Source organism: Sminthopsis crassicaudata, chromosome 2 (genome assembly GCF_048593235.1).
Source record: "Sminthopsis crassicaudata isolate SCR6 chromosome 2, ASM4859323v1, whole genome shotgun sequence".
Taxonomy (NCBI): Eukaryota; Metazoa; Chordata; class Mammalia; order Dasyuromorphia; family Dasyuridae; genus Sminthopsis; species Sminthopsis crassicaudata.
Genome location: NC_133618.1, coordinates 441,131,808 through 441,149,460, shown reverse-complemented (window position 1 = coordinate 441,149,460; position 17,653 = coordinate 441,131,808). Strand labels below are relative to the sequence as shown.

At 37.8% G+C, this 17,653-nt stretch overlaps 1 protein-coding gene across 2 annotated transcripts in view; it reads left to right on the top strand.

Moving 5' to 3' along the window:
• The window catches only part of MTCL2 (microtubule crosslinking factor 2), a 123,964-nt gene that overhangs the window by 62,082 nt on the left and 44,229 nt on the right, over positions 1 to 17,653 (top strand). Inside the window, exons 5-6 of one of the 2 annotated variants that reach the window (XM_074292595.1) lie at positions 10,755 to 12,005; positions 15,860 to 16,003. In XM_074292595.1, coding sequence (XP_074148696.1) covers positions 10,755 to 12,005; positions 15,860 to 16,003 — 1,395 coding nt within the window. The remainder of the gene's footprint in view (positions 1 to 10,754; positions 12,006 to 15,859; positions 16,004 to 17,653) is intronic. The other variant, XM_074292596.1, reaches the window with a different exon arrangement.

The window sequence follows — 17,653 nt, the reverse complement described above, 5'->3', positions numbered from 1 at the left end:
CTTGGCACAGCATAGAAATGCTGGACCATTGGATGTGGGTCCATTAGCCAAAGCTCATCTGAGAGTAGGAGTTCTTATGTTAGTGGTGCAGTGGATTGAATTTGGAGTTTTTTGTTTGTTTTTTTAAAAAATACATATATTTTCCCTCAATAATCATTATAGTGTTGTAGATGTAATGAGTGTTCAATATTAATTCATTTATTCATGTATTCATTTATTCTCCCATAATCTTTAATAATAATTTCTAAACTAAGAGTCAGGAGACCTGGGCTGTCTATTTCTGTCATTAAAAGCTCTGTGATTTTGGACCTCTTCCTTTCTTTTCTTTTCTTTTTTTCTTTTTTTTTGTGGCAGGTCATGTATTTTCTTTTTTTCTTTTTTTTTTTTATTAATTTTATAATTATAACATTTTTGACAGTACATATACACAGGTAATTTTTTTACAACATTATCCCTTGTACTCCCTTCTATTCTGAATTTTCCCCACCTTCCCTCCATCCTTCCCCTAGATGGCAGGCATTCCCATACATATTAAATATATTTTTGTATATCCTAGATATAATATATGTGTGCAGAACTGAATTTTGTTGTTGTTGTTGTTGTTGTTGTTGTTGCAAAGGAAGAATTGGATTCAGAAGGTAAAAATAATCTGGGGAGAAAAACAAAAATGCAAACAGTTTACACTAATTTCCCAGTGTTCCTTCTCTGGGTGTAGCTGATTCTGTCCATCATTGATCAATTGGAATCTATGTTGGAGATATCCACTTCCATCAGAATATATCTTCATATAGTATTGTTGTTGAAGTGTATAATGATCTAGTTTTGCTCATTTCACTCAGCATCAGTTGGTGTAAGTCTCTCCAAGCCTCTCTGTATTCATCCTGCTGGACCTCTTCCTTTCAGTGTTTCTTTTGTAAAGTGAAGAAGTTGAACTTTATAGCTTTTAGTTGTTAAAAATAATTCTAATTCTGTTACATATAGATAACTGGATTTGGAAAAAAGAGAACTAACCCTGCCACATTATTACCCACATGACCCTGAGCAGATCACCCTCTCTGCTTCAATTCTCTCTATAAAAGGAGGTTGTCTAATTCAGGGATTCTTAAACCTTTTTGTGTGTCATAAATGGATCCCCTTAGGCAGTATGGTAAAAGTTTAGGGACCCTTTCTCAAACCAAAGGTTAGTGGAAATAAAGACGTAATATTTTTCCTGTCCAAGTTCACAAACGCTCTGAAATCTATCCATGGATCCCAGGGAAGAAAGTCCTGCTCCAAATGAATTCTAAAGATCATCTAATATTAAAACCCAGCTCCTCTGTCTTTAGCAGCCAATCCACAGGCACTTTTTGAGTCCTGCTGTCTGTAAGGTCATGTGCTAGATATCATAAGACCCACAAAGAAACAGAAAATTTGGAGGGCCTGACTCTCAGAGAGCTCAAAGTCTGTTTAAAGGAGCTAAGAGTGGTTTGAGAATAGCTATACCGTCAGGTTGGCTGGCTAAGTACCATACAAGAGAGACATACAAGATACAGTTGTCTTTTCCCTTCATGGTGGTCCTTAATGACTAGGATAATCTCTGGCCAGCTGTTCAATTAAGAAGCAAAAGAAGAGGAACCATATAGCATTGTGGTATTTGGTAGGAAGGGGAGGAAGCCTTGGGCTCTCTGGCCCTAGGCAATAGGCAGTTGAGAAGAAATCTTCAGGAAGGAGAGAAGAATTATAGAAGGAAGAAGAACAGCATACCCTGCTGATTCTTCTCTTGTTCAATACCTACTTTATAACTTAATAAAAAAAAAATCAAGTTGTTGCTTATGTGAAATTGTTAGTGCCTTTAGAGCAAATCTAGGTCTTAATTATTCTTGTATTTTGTATAAATGTTGTATAAATGGTTGCATTTAAATAAATGTTTGTTTAATGAGTAAATAAATATATGAAATTATTGATTTTCAAGAGATCTGGTTTCTAGATCTGACTGTGACTGAATTGATGTATGATTCTGATACCTTTGTGCCTCAATTTCTTCATTAATGAAATAGGGTAACAATCCTTATTCTGGGGGAACTAGATAGCACAGTGGATATAGCAGCACTGGGCCTAGAATTCAAATCTGTACTTAAATACGTAATATAAATATATAGAATTCAAAAGAAACCAAAGGTTAGTGAAAATAAAGATGAAATTTTTTCCTACCCAAATTCAGGCCCTCTGAAATCTATCTATGGACCTTGGGTAAAGAAACCCTGCTTTAAATCAATTCTGAGTTTCAAATCTGGCCTCAGAGATTTCTTAGCTTTATGACCCTGGACAAGTCTCTTAACCCTGTTTGCTTCAGTTTTAGCTCATTTTACAGCTGGAAAAGAAAATACTTCAATGTCTGCCAAGAAAATCCCAAATGGAGTCACAAAGAGTCAGCTATAACTGAAATGATTGAACAACAAAAATCCTTATCCTGATTAAATGAAATAGTGTACATAGAAACCCTTTGAAAAGTCAAAAGGAGTATGGAAGTATTAAGGGGTATTGTTCAAATATACATTTAAATAATATAAATTGTTCTGTTATAGTTTATTAACATGCATATCATATACATGTTAGTAATAGATAACCTGTGTTATATTGGGAAGAATCTCAAACTTGGCAAAAGAAGATCTTAGCTCCAAAAATTATCATTACTGTATGATCATGGACAAATCATACATTGCACTACCAGCTGCATTACCAGCCATTATCTGCACTATCATAAAGCACTGTAAAAATAAGATGCTGTTGTTATTATACACGTAAGGTATTATATTCTTCAAGTCACTTAATTTCTCTGTAGGCCTCATTTTCCTCATCAGTCAAATAAAGGGGGGAATTTGATCCTTCATGGCCTTTTAACTCCAAATCCCATGATCCTATAAAATACCATTGCCTCTAGATCTCTCTGGGTAGGCACAATTGCCTATGTGATAACTTTATAGGATCTTGAGATGGAAGGGACCTTGGGCATCATTCACTCTAGTGGTTCCCATTCTGTGTACTAAGAATCTTTTAGAACCCTCAGAAGCCCATATGTATATGAATGATTGCTCTTTTAATTTTTTCTATTAACAAAATGTGCAGCATGATTCAATATGATAAATAATCAGATATTGCCCCCGCAGGCACATCAGATGTCTCATACCCATTACTGTTTTTTCATATGTAATACTTGCTATTGCAATGAATAAAATATGATATAAAAATATTTAGTAGAAGCAAGCTGAACAATGAAAGAGAGCAATAAGGCTGTATACTCTCAGGCATTAGCAAGTTTTTTTTATTTTTATCAGGTTGCTTTGTGTTGTGACTGACATATGAGGGCCTTGAATTAAGTGTCAGGGATGTGACTGGGCATTTGACTAACTCATTTCTGACTTCCAGAGCTAACAACAAGCCAGGATTGAACCTTCCAACCAGATTTTCTTTGGAGCCTTCTGTTCACATTTGGGTCTTATCCTATCAAAACAATTTAGGTATCTTCTGAAGTCTGGAAGTATCTCAAATATGCTTCTCTGAGATTCCTTTCACTTTACTCTCTTTCCCTAATGTTTACTCTATTTAATTTTAATTTTACTCCTTAACTAGCCCTTTCTTGATTCAGTATTCCTCAATTACTATTTAGTTTTCTCCAAGTCAGGCAACAATTTTTCCCTCTATTATTCTTTCTGGGGAGATAAGTCCCCTACTATTCCTTAATACTTTAGAATTCCCATGCAGTGGAAAGAGCTTTAGATTTGGAATAATAGGACCTAGTTCAAATTCAGGCTCTGACACTTACAACTTGTGTAACTCTGAACATATCATCTAGTCTCTCTGGGCATCAATTTCCTCATCCCTTATAGGGGAATCCTCAAGGAAGGGGCTGGATTAGATGACTTCTAAGGACCCTTTTGATTCTCATCTCTGATCCCATGGACTTAATGCTAAGGATAGGACAAGGTCCCTGTCAGGTAGGATGTTTTGACTTGTTGAGTAAAGATGTTGACTCCTCAAGAGGATGAATTAAGGGGAATCTGAGAGATTACAAGTCATTCTCTCCATTTGACAGATAAGGAAACTGAGACCTACAGAGATTTACCCAAAGTTATATTGTAAGATATTGAAAGAGTAGATACTAGAACCTAAGCCTCTTGAGATCCAAAGATTTAGAATCAGAAAGATACCCAGAGGTCAATTAGCCTACCCCCTTAATTTTTGGAAATGAAGAAACAAACTTAGAGAGAGGTACAATAACTTCTTAAATGTAAGTAAATGGCAAAATTTCAATACAGATACAAGACAATGGTCTGACTCCAAAATCAGCATTTTTCAATTTATCCTTTAGACCTTCTGTGTTTCAAAAAATTCTTGTGGGCCTGAAGTACTTAGTAAGATAGAGAGGAGGAACACTCTATGGTCATCATGGACTGAAGCTTGGGGATGCTAACACTGTCAACCCATATACATATTGCCAGATTTTTTTGTGTGTGTGGGATAGACAGAATTTTTTTTTAACATAAATAGCAATTAATTGTAAGAAGGGATAAGTAATTAAATGGTAAGAATTCATTACCTTCAAGTTGCTTGGATGATGCAACTTTTCCATTTTAATTTATCAATTTTAAGTACTTATTATATGTGGCAGATAAATGGATAGTTGGACTTAGCTAGGCATTAGATTTATTGATCTGTTTGTGTTGTTTCTCCCAGTGAACTATAAGTTTCTTAAGGCTGAAGATTCTTTTAGCTTTTTTTTTTTTCTTTAGATTCTTATTACAAAGACCTGAGTATGGTAGCTGCTAAATAAATGCTCATTAAATTCAATTCCATAGTGAGAAAAATCATAAGTGGTGCTAGTATGTGGATGTAGGAAACTTCAGAAATGCCCAAAGAATCAGGCATAAAATAATTACTTAGCTTACTTTATTTCCCTTCCTTCTCTGAAAAATTCACCAAAACTTGAGCTTTGACCTCAAGAAGTTTACCTTTCAATAAGATGACAAACTTAGAGGGAATAATTAAGAATGCAAAGAAATGCCACAGTGCAAACTGTAGTTGAGGGCTTAGAAATGGAAAACTGAGAAGTTAACATTGTGAGGCAAAGGTCAGGTTTGACATACAAATATTTTTCCCCGCAGTCTTTACTGACAGGGATATGGGGGTCTTGAAAGTTTGACAGACAGTCTAATCTGGCCTTATAAAGTAGAGGAACAGAGGCAAAGTTGCAGAATTCACTCAAATACCTTAGGATGCTTTGAGATCTAGGGAAGATACTTCTCCTATTCAGTGACGAGTAGACTTATGCATCTTCTCCTTTGCTGATCCCTGTGATTTAGAGTCACTGCTTTGAAAACTTCTTTCCTTTATTTCTACTTCTCATTCACTATCTTAGCTCAGTCCTGACATTTTCTCCTTTCCATCCTCTTCTATCATATCTTCTAGATCCCCTGCATTATCATTAGAGAAATCCCCTTTAAACAAATCCTTTCTCATACTTTTTATTCTCTGGTATTTATACAATGAAATTCCTAAATATATAGACAAGGGGTTGGTTTGTAAAGGAAAACTGAGCCATGTACTAAACTCTTTGAGAAAAAAGGGTATATGATCAGAAGGTCAGTAGATTATAGCAATAAGGATCATAACAAGGTGATAGCACGAAGATCTTAAAGCCTATCCCTGTGATTGGCTAGTTTGTCTAGGAACATGAAAGTAGGAGCCATCCAAAATGGAGACAGAAGAGCTGTCCACTAGAGGGACCCAGGATTCCATATGTACAAGAAATGTTCAACACCTAGACCTTCTATCTATCTCCTTGATTCCTAAGACTTTGATCCTCAGTGTACCTTAGTCAGCCAGGAGAGTAGATACATCTTAGACCACACTCAAAATTGTGATCTTTCATTGCTCCCCAGCCCTCAAATTCCCTTCCTACCCTTTGATCTCTCCTTCTGTCTCATTCCTCCTAAATTATTCTTTATACTCATTCAAATTTATAGTCCTTTTACCCCTCCTTTTCAACTATTATTCATGCTCTAGCCTCATTTTGCTTTTTTTTTTTATAGTCTTGCCTCTATAATGATCATTTCAGTTATATTATGGGATTCAAGTCCCAGTGGCTACATGTGATTTTGGGTATAAAATCATGTTGTATATAGATAAAGACATAGAGTCCAAGTCAGGAAGACCATCTGAGACATTTAGGTTATGTGATCCTCAACAAGACACTTACTTTCTCAATGGTACAGATAAACTTTTAGTGTTATAAGTGATCTATTTTTTAAGGAGACTTTTCTCATTGAAAATATTAATGAAATTAGAGATTTCTTCTTAGGCTGTCACAAAGAGGCCATAAAGGGCTTTCAATTACTCAGTTAGCAAATAGCAAAAACAAACTGTCATCTTACCAGGCATAGAACTATGAAAGCCAAATACAATAACAGCTTAGAATATAATTTTTACTCATAAAATCTTAGAGAAGAATTATGGAAGATTTTGAGTATGCCTCATAAAATATGGGAATGTAATTGATGGAAGAAAACAATTTCTAGAAAGCATGATGAGATATTCAATTAAATCAGATTATCCTTAAGAGACTTAGCTAAGTCAGGTCATCTTTTTTTTTTTTTTTTTTTTTTTTTTTTTTAAATTTATTTTTATTTTATTTTATAATTATAACATTTTTTGACAATACATATGCATGGGTAATTTTTTTATAACATTATCCCTTGCACTTACTTCTATTCAGATTTTTTCCCTTCCTCCCCCAAACCCCTCCCCCAGATGGCAAGCAGTCTTATATATGTTAAATATATTACAGTATAATTTAGATACAATATATGTGTGTAGAACCGAATTTTTTGTTGCACAGGAAGAATTGGATTCAGAAGGTAAAAATAACAGTTTACATTCATTTCCCATTGTTCCTTTTCTGGATGTAGCTGGTTCTTTCCATCATTAATCAATTGGAATTGGATTAGCTCTTCTCTATGTTGAAGAAATCCACTTCCATCAGCATACATCCTCGTACAGTATCATTGTTGAAGTGTATAATGATCTTCTGGTTCTGCTCGTTTCACTCAGCATCAGTTGATGTAAGTCTCTCCAAGCCTCTCTATATTTCTCCTGTTGGTCATTTCTTAGAGAACAATAATATTCCATAACATTCATATACCATAGTTTACCCAACCATTCTCCAATTGATGGACATCCATTCATCTTCCAGCTTCTAGCCACTATGAAAAGGGCTGCCACAAACATTTTGGCACATACAGGACCCTTTCCCTTCTCTAGTAGTTCCTTGGGGTATAAGCCCAGTAGTAGTATGGCTGGGTCAAAGGGTATGCACATTTTGATAACTTTTTGGGCATAATTCCAGATTGCTCTCCAGAATGGTTGGATTCTTTCACAACTCCACCAACAATGCATCAGTGTCCCAGTTTTCCCACAGCCCCTCCAACATTCATCGTTATTTGTTCCTGTCATCTTAGCCAATCTGACAGGTGTGTAATGATACCTCAGAGTTGTCTTAATTTGCATTTCTCTGATCAATAGTGATTTGGAACACTCTTTCATATGAGTGGAAATAGTTTTAATTTCATCATCTGAAAATTGTCTGTTCATATCCTTTGACCATTTATCAATTGGAGAATGGCTTGATTTCTTATAGATTAAAGTCAATTCTCTGTATATTTTGGAGATGAGGCCTTTATCAGAACCTTTAACTGTAAAAATTTTTTCCCAATTTGTTACTTCCCTTCTAATCTTGTTTGCATTAGTTTTGTTTGTGCAGAAACTTTTTAATTTGGTGTAATCAAAATGTTCTATTTTGTGATCAATAATGGTCTCTAGTTCTCCCTTGGACACAAACTCCTTCCTCCTCCACAAGTCTGAGAGGTGAACCATCCCATGTTCCTCCAATTTATTTATGATTTCGTTCTTTATGCCTAAATCTTGGACCCATTTTGATCTAATCTTAGTATGTGGTGTTAAATGTGGGTCCATGCCTAGTTTCTGCCATACTAATTTCCAGTTTTCCCAGCAGTTTTTGTCAAATAATGAATTTTTATCCCAAAATTTGGGATCTTTGGGTTTGTCAAAGATTAGATTGCTATTTTTATTCACTATCTTGTCCTGTGAACCTAACCTATGCCACTGATCAACTAGTCTATTTCTTAGCCAATACCAAATGGTTTTGGTGACTGTTGCTTTATAATATAGCTTTAAATCAGGTACACTTAGACCACCTTCCTCTGACTTTTTTTTCATTAGTTCCCTTGCAATTCTCGACCTTTTATTCTTCCATATGAATTTTGTTGTTATTTTTTCTAGGTCATTAAAATAGTTTCTTGGGAGTCTGATTGGTATAGCACTAAATAAATAGATTAGTTTGGGGAGTATTGTCATCTTTATTATATTCGCTCGGCCTATCCAAGAACATTGAATGTCTTTCCAATTATTTAAATCTGACTTTATTTTTGTGGCAAGTGTTTTGTAATTTTGCTCATATAATTCCTGACTCTCCTTTGGTAGATATATTCCCAAATATTTTATACTATCGACCGTTATTTTGAATGGAATTTCTCTTTGTATCTCTTGCTGTTGGATTGTGTTGGTAATGTATAAAAATCCTGAGGATTTATGTGGATTTATTTTGTATCCTGCGACTTTGCTAAAATTCTGAATTATTTCTAATAGCTTTTTAGCAGAGTCTTTGGGGTTCTCTAAGTATACCATCATGTCATCTGCGAAAAGTGACAATTTGATTTCTTCATTTCCTACTCTAATTCCTTGGATCTCTTTCTCGGCTCTTATTGCCAAGGCTAGAGTTTCTAGTACTATATTGAATAGTAATGGTGATAGTGGGCAACCTTGTTTCACTCCTGATCTAACAGGGAAAGGTTCTAGTTTATCACCATTACATATGATGTTTACTGAAGGTTTTAAATATATGCTCCTTATTATTTTAAGGAATAGTCCATTTATTCCTATACTCTCAAGCGTTTTTAGTAGGAATGGATGTTGGATTTTATCAAATGCCTTTTCTGCATCTATTGAGATGATCATATGGTTTTTATTAATTTGATTATTAATATGGTCAATTATACTAATAGTTTTCCTAATATTAAACCAGCCCTGCATTCCTGGTATAAATCCCACTTGGTCATAGTGTATTATCCTGGGGATGATTTTCTGAAGTCTATTTGCTAATATCTTATTTAAGATTTTAGCATCAATATTCATTAAGGAAATTGGTCTATAGTTTTCTTTCTCAGTTTTCGATCTACCTGGTTTAAGTATCAGTACCATGTCTGTGTCATAGAAGGAATTTGGTAGGACTCCTTCAATCCCTATTTTTTCAAATAGTTTACATAGCATTGGAGTTAGTTGTTCTTTAAATGTTTGGTAGAATTTAAGTCAGGTCATCTTATAGAGCATTTAAAGATAAAACTGGAAAAAGGACAACAAAGAAATGGAAAAATGTAAAAGATCTATCAAGATATCTATAACAAATAGTGATAATAGAGTGGGTTTCAGGAGAGATTTAGGACTAGAGATGCAGATTGGGAGTCATTTGAATTTTAATAATGCTAATAATTTAATAATTTATCAAGTGTCTACTATGTCCTATGTATTCAGAATACAAATATAGTCAGTTCTGCTATAATTCAACATCTATGTTCCCGAAAAAACCTTGAGTTATGCAAATCCAAACAGTAAAAACTACAGAATATATGGGGAAAATAAGGTTCAGAACACAATAATCAAGAACTACTTCAGGGACACATTAAAAAAAATATAAGAATGTAATGAAAACTGGTAGCAAAATATGTGCATATACATGCAAATACATGTGTGTATACACATATGTGTATATGTGTAGCATATATATGTTTAAATATTATGAAATACATACATAAATACTCCAATAAATAATGGCCCTTTCTGTAGTCTTGGGCACTGCTTAGACTATGCCTGTGTTACACAAACAAGTTGGGTAAACCAAAGGGCAGGGTATGGTAGAAGGGGGTAAATGGTAGGGTTGGTTCAGGCCAGCTTCTGCTGCACCAGAAGATAGACAGCAATTATGGCCAACTACCTCCATAAAGACCTGAAGTTTGCATATGGAAGCAGGTCTCAAAAGGATGACAGCTTGTGAGTTGCTGTGAAATGTTATAGTTTTCTTCATTCTCATTGTTTCAAATTATGTTCAAAATGTCCCCAAATATATCTGTCACATTGGAACAAGTTGACATATTTGAAATATGCATTACAACAGAACTGACTGTACAAAAAATAATGTGGCCCTTGACTTCTGAGGTTACACACATCTGGGGGTGGGGGTGGGGGCTGCAACATGTTTACAGGTAAGTAAATACACAGTATGAACAATATAAATGTAAGGTGATAGAATCAGGAGAACTAACACCTGAGGAAATCAGAAAAAGGCGGAGACTGGACAAGTCTTGAAGGAAGCTAGGATTCCCAAGAGGCAAAGGTGGCTCCGGAACATTTCCGCTTGGGAGTTATCCCGTACGTTTGACAAAGAGCATTAGAAAAGTACCAAAGTGCCCCAATCACCCTATCAGGAAGGCCAGGAATCTCATCACCATTTTACAGGCAAGAAAACTCAGAGAAGTGACTTGTCTGAGATCCCCAAACTGAGGCAATTCAGGACGTGAAATGCTCTGGCCACCCTTGCTACAATGTTCTCTGGCTTTTCTAATCCTGTGTCTGTTTCTGACTTTCAGGAAGACAACGCAGACCTGAAGTGTCAGTTGCACTTTGCCAAGGAAGAGTCAGCCCTGATGTGTAAGAAACTCACTAAATTAGCCAAGGAAAACGACAGCATGAAGGAGGAGCTGGTCAAATACCGGTCTCTGTATGGGGACTTGGACAGCTCCCTGTCCGTGGAGGAGCTGGCGGACTCCCCGCACTCCAGGGAGGCTGAGTTGAAGGTCCATCTTAAGTTGGTCGAGGAAGAAGCCAACATCTTGAGCCGCCGGATTGTGGAGCTAGAGGTGGAAAATCGGGGCCTGAGAGCTGAGATGGAAGACACAAAAGGACAGGGGGACAAGGACTACATCAGCCCTGACATACGGTTTGCTTTTTCTTCCACGAACTGTGGGGGGGAGTCTGGGGAGAGCCTGGCCGAGTTGAGGAGACACCTTCAGTTTGTGGAAGAGGAAGCCGAGCTCCTGAGGAGGTCTTCTGCTGAGCTGGAGGACCAGAACAAGCTTCTCATGAATGAGCTGAACAAGTACAAGTCAGAACACGATTTGGATGTCACCTTGTCCGAGGACAGCTGCTCGGTGATCAGCGAGGCATCTCAGGAGGAGCTGGCCACTGCCAAGATCCAGATCAGTGAGCTCAACGGGAAGGTAAAGAAGCTGCAGTACGAGAACCGTGTGCTGCTCTCCAACCTGCAGCGCTGCGACCTGGCCTCCTCTCAGACCGTGCGGCCCATGCTTGAGACCGATGCTGAGGCTGGGGATTCTGCCCAGTGTGTCCCCACCCCCCTCTGGAGAGAAGTGCCCATCGGTGGGGAGAATGATCTTCTAGGTCATTCTGAGAGGACAGTAGACAACGGCATCACAAAGCTCCCTGACACCCATCTCACCAAACTCTTTAAAGCCAGGGACTTGGAGGCTTTGCCTGGCATCAGGGACCAGGCTGCCCTGGTCAGCAAGGCTATCGATGTTTTAATTTCAGATGCCAATGGCTTCACATCCAGCCTCAAGCTATGTCTGGACAATGACTGTGCAGACCTTATGTTAAATGAGTCTCTGGATAACAGCGAGAGCCCTAGTGATTCCAAACTTATCAATGTTATCTTCATGAGGCTTGGGCTCTTGCAACAGGAGCTGAACGCCTTTATGAGGAAAGTGGATAGCATTGGGGACTCTCTGAAAGAGGCTGCAGAAACCTCCTCGCTGCCAGCCCCGGGGGCCCAGGACTCCTCCAAAGAAGTTCTGAACAAAGAACATGCTTCTGACTTCCAGGTAAGACTAAGGTCATTCACTCTGCTTCCTCTCAGATAAAGTGTGTTCCTCACTACAATTACAGGTTTCTTTGCCATGCTAACCTTTTCTGCTTTTTAATGAAACTCAAATGGAACCAACTTAACATTCAATCTCCTCCTTTCACCCTCCCGTTCCTTTACAGGGAAATGTAATAGACTATATGCAATATACTGTGGTACCACCAATGATCTGATAGTAGGTATGTTGTCCAAGCTGCAAATGCATGAAGTGGGTATTGAGGTAATCCACAAGTGTCCATGGAATAGTGGAAAGAATATTGGATTGAGAGTGAAATGCCTGAGTTCAAAACCTGACCCCATGACTTAATATTGGTATGTTCTTGGGTAAATTCATTGTCTTCTCCGGGCCTCAGTTACATCCCATATAAAATGACAGGATTGGGGATAATCTTAGGGCCCTTCTAGTGCAGATTCTATAATCTTGCAGTCCTGCTTGCTAACTGAGCATCTCTTTTGTATCTTGCTCTGTGGAGGTCTAGAGGAACTAACAGTGTAGTTACTAAGATACTGGTTATAATTTGAAATAATTTTTTATAATTTTGAAAAAGGGGCAAAGCAGCAGATTACTGTCATGCCAAAGGCCAATGTACAGATGGTTACTTTGAGGAACAGAACAAAGTTTTAAAGCCTATAAGGGGCTAAAACCTGTCATCTTTACCTACTGAGCTGACCAGTAACAGGGTTGAATCAGTCAATGGATATTTATTAAGCTTTTACTCTTTGCTCAGCAGTGTACCACATGCTGTTGGAATATTTATAAACCACAAAAACCTGTGCCCTCAGGAATCTTATAAACTTTTTTTAGTAAGATGAGACTAACAAAGGGCCACTTAGGCGTATAAGAATGGATAAGATCCAGTATTTGTTATGAGTCTTTAAATGCTACTGAAATTCAGGTTAATTGGAGCTAGAGTAATAGAGGTGGACTTCAGGAAGAAGCTGGAACTTGAAGGTTGGACAAGCACAGAAAAAATAGGAAGGAGGTCAGATGGGAATATTATGCTAAGTACCTTAATATAGGGCTTCTTAAACTGTAGACTTCTTGGGCAATATGATAAAGCCCATATGCCTCTCAGAGTCAATTTTTTTCAATGCATAAAATAAAAAACAGGATTTTAAAGGAAACAAATTACAATAAAATAGTTATCAAGCATTTTTTTTTATTTAATTCACTGACCCTGGGTTAAGAACCTCAGCCCTGTCCTCTTAAAGTTTATAGTCTAGTTTAGGGATTTGAGACAGAAGGAGATAATTTTAATACCTAACAGCACATGGTCATACTGTTAAAATATAGTGATTACTCCTGATACTATGGTTAACAAAGTAATAATTACTAGTAATATTGTTAGATATTAAAAGGTACAAATCATCTCTGGCTGAGATAGTCCTCTTACCTCACTGGGCCACTACCTTAATCCTGACTCTCATCATCTCTTGCTTGGCTCTTATAATAGCCTACTGTTTGGTCTCCCTGTTACAAATCTGTTTCATCTCCAAATCATTCTCCATAAAGTTGCCAAATAGATTTTCCTAAAGTTCACTTCTGACCATTCAATCAGAATTATATTCAAGAAGTTCCAGTGGTTCCTTGTTGCCTTTAAAATATATCGGTTAGGGGGCAGCTAGGTGGCGCAGTGGATAGAACACCAGCCTTGAATTCAGGAGGAACCGAGTTCAAATTTGGTCTCAGACATTTAACACTTCCTAGCTGTGTGACCCTGGGCAAGTCACTTAACCCCAGCCACAGGGAAAAATAAATAAGTAAATAAATAAAATAAAATATATCAGTTGACTTTTTTAAATCCTCAAAAATCTGTCTGGAGCTCACCTTTCCAGGCTTATTCCCTATTTCTCCTTTCTATGAACTCTGTTCTAAACGAACTGGCCTATTTATTCCCCAAGCACAACATTTTGTCTCCCACTTGACTTTGGGCATATTGTCACCTGTGCCTAAAATTCACTCCCTCCTCATTTTCCTCTTCATCCCTAGCTTCCTTTGAAATGCTACTGAATTACCTTCTCCATGAAGCCAGTTGCTAGTCTCCTTCTGCCTTCCCTCATTCCAGTTACTTTACATTTACTTAAATGTGTACATGTTTGTCCTCAGTAGAGATCATGGACTGTTTTATTTTTGTGTCTGAATTCTCAGGGCCCTTCAAAGATCCTGGGACATCATTGATATTTAATAAATGCTTATTGAATAAACAAGTGAATTTATTCATTCAATCAGCAGACATGTGTACCATTTTATACTAGGCACTAGGCACATGATAGGATTGAGGGGAATTTTCAGACAGAGGGGTACAGTATAATGGGAAGAATATTAGATTGGAATTAGAGTCCTTAGGTTTGAATGCCAGCAATGCTACTTCCTGCTTGCATGAGCTTTGGCAAGTTACTTCTCTCTGGACCTTCCTTTTCTCATCTCTCAAAGGAACTAGATGACCTTTAAGGTCCCTTCTATTTCCTTCCTATGTACTGTTCTCATGATCCAAGACAATCTTTGTCCCTAGAGACTCCTTAAGACAAACAGATCATATCATATTGTAACATACATTACCACACTCCCTGCTCCTGCAGCTCACACATCTGAAACATAAAGCTATAAGATTCACACCAAACCACAACTTTCCCTATTTTCTGAGCTACACACAGATGCCAATTCTTAAACAACAGATAGATACACCAACCTCATGAAAGCTCAGAGTTAATAGTTGCCTATCATCTCTCCAAAATGCCCCTGTTAAAAGCTTCTTACTTCTATAGGGAAGGAAGGTGCTTTTCTTCAAAGTATGCATGGTCAGAGAGGCATAATGTATAGAATACTAGACTTTAAGTTAAGAAGAACAGGGTTCAAATCCTGTCAGACACTTCCTGTGGTCCTTCACAAATCACTTCATTTCTGTGAGCCTCGGTTTCCTAAACTTAGAGGGTTGTTGATGGGCTCCCAAGGAGAAAAATATATGTAAAGTACTTTGTGAGGAACAAAGTGATATACAAATGTCAGCTTTTATTATTATTATAATAAATGGGAGAACAAAGATTGCCTATTTTCTCATCTCTTTCTCTGAGAGGCAGGTTTTAACTCAACTAAACCAAAGTAGAAGTAGTGGGATGAGTTGAAAATGGAATACAGTCCCTGTATTCTCAAAAAAGATTTAGGAAACCAAGGGCACAGGGAGTGAGTTTTTGCCTTTCAACATATGCCTGGGAAAAATGGGCTGAGGGATCAAGTACAGGGTCATTAATTGAGAGTACTGCCTCCTTGTGCCCTGGTTTCCCTTCCCTTCCTTCTGCATGATACCACATTAACATCTGTACATTCCTCCCACCTTCCATCTCCTGATCCTTATACCTTTCTCTCCTTTCTCTTCCTATCCTTTTCCTCTATACCCCAGCTTCTTAAACTGTGGGTTGCAACCCTATATGGAATCTCATAACTGAGGGGTTGCAAAATTATGATTTATTATCAGTAAATGTTTTATTTTATAATTTTTATATCTATTTTATAAACCTCTATACCTAGGGTCATATGAACATTTCTTGGGCAAAAGGGGGTTGTGAGTGGAAAAAGTTTAAGAAGCCCTATCCTATACAATTCAGTTCTCTCATTTCCTGCTCATCATTTTTAAAAACCTTGTTTTCTTCATTTTCCTGTGGCATATTGGGGAACCTTCTTCTCCTTCCTTTCCTCATCTTGTACTTTTTGCTGTTCTTGGATATTCATTGTTCTGTTTTTCTGGGTTATTCTCCTCACCTCTTTGATCTCCCTGCTCTTTTCGTTTGTTTTCATTGATTTTCCCATGCATGCAGCCTGACTTTAGAGACCTGCCAGACTGGGAGCTCCGGGCCAGGGAGGCCTTCTGCAGCACTAGCAGTGACCCGGATCCCAAACCTGGACTCACCCGGAGCTACAAGACTTATCAAGCTGAAGACAATGAATCCTATGCTACAGAGGTGCGCCTGGGCCAGGGGGTCCTGGGAATGGTTAGAGCAGGCTAGAACTCATAGGAGGGGTTTCTGGAGCAGACCCCAAAAGCCAGTCAATCCACATGCATTTGTCAAGTGCCTCCAGTATATAAGCACTCTGTAAGAATAAAACACTCTCTGCCATCAAGAATCTTACACTCTTCTGAAGTAGACAAGAACATAAATATATACATATTTTATAGACAAAATAAAATAAAAGTAGTTAAAACAAAAGTTAATTTAGAAGGGAAATCACTAGCAGTTGGGAGGAATCAAGAAAGGATTCATGGAGGTGGTAGTTGGGCTGCATCGTGAAAGAAGGGATTCTATGAGGAGGGAATATTAGGTTGTCCCATTTCCACCCAACATATTACAAGCTTATGCTGCCTTTCTCAAATTTATCATGAATCTTAGCAGTCTTCTTGATGTTTCCCTGGGTAGACCAGTTGAGAAATCCATAATTAGCCTAAGGGGAATCTTTGGGTCTTGCATTGCTCTGGGAAATTTAGGTGAAATCCTCACCTTTCACATTTATTACTTGGTAAACATAGATGTTTACCTCCCTGGGCCTTTGTTTCCTCATCTATAAAATAAAAGCGTTAGACTACATAGCTTTGGAAGTCTCTTCCAGCTTTAGGTCCATGATCTTACCATAGGCTTGGTTTGGCTCTTTATTTGTGTTTGTACCACACAGCTGCCCAGGATTGTCCTAGAACCACTGTGCCCCACCGTGGGCTCTGCTCTTAGGTCAGTAATAATTTCATGTCCCCCGATGTGTATCCAAAGAGGTGTATATTATAAGGGTACTCAACTAGGGACATTAACATTTATTCAGGAGGGGCAGCTAGGTGGCACAGTTGATAAAGCACCAGCTCTCAAGTCAGGAGGACCTGAGTTTGAACCTGGCTCCAGCCACTTAACACTTCCTACCTGTATGACCCTGGTCAAATCATTTAACCCCATTAGGCTCAGGAAAACAAAAACAAAAACAAACACACAAATAAAAACATTTATTGAGGATGGCAGTAAGTTAATGGAGTCCTAGCATGATATGGTAGACAGAAAACAAGACTGGGACCTAATACCTAAGGTGGTCAATAGAGAATAACATGTAGTCAGTTAATCATTTCCTTGCTGCAACATCCTGATCCTTCTTTCCTCTGATGCTGCCCTCATCACTTCATGCCTGGATTGTTGTAGTAGCCTGCTAGTGAGTCTTCCCACCTCAGCTTCCAAAATAGCCTCCATTCAGCCACCAAAGTGATTTTCCTAAAGCTCAGGTCTGATCATGCTACTCAATATCTTCTCAACCTCAACTACTGACCTCCCTGGCTTCCTGTAAGTCCAAACTGAAATCCCACTTTCTACAGGAAGCCTTCTCAATGCCTCTTAATTCCAGTACCTTCTCTCTATTAATTATCTCCTATTTCTCCTATATATAGCTTGCTTAATATATATTTGTTTGCATGTTATCTTCTTCATTCAATTATAAGCTCCTTGAGAACAGGTCTTTTGCCTCTGAGCACTTAATAGAATACTTGGCACATAGTAAGTGCTTAATAAATATCAATTGATTGATTGACCAACCAATATTTGTTGATCTCTGGCTCTGTGCTAGATAGTGTGTGTGTGTGCCTG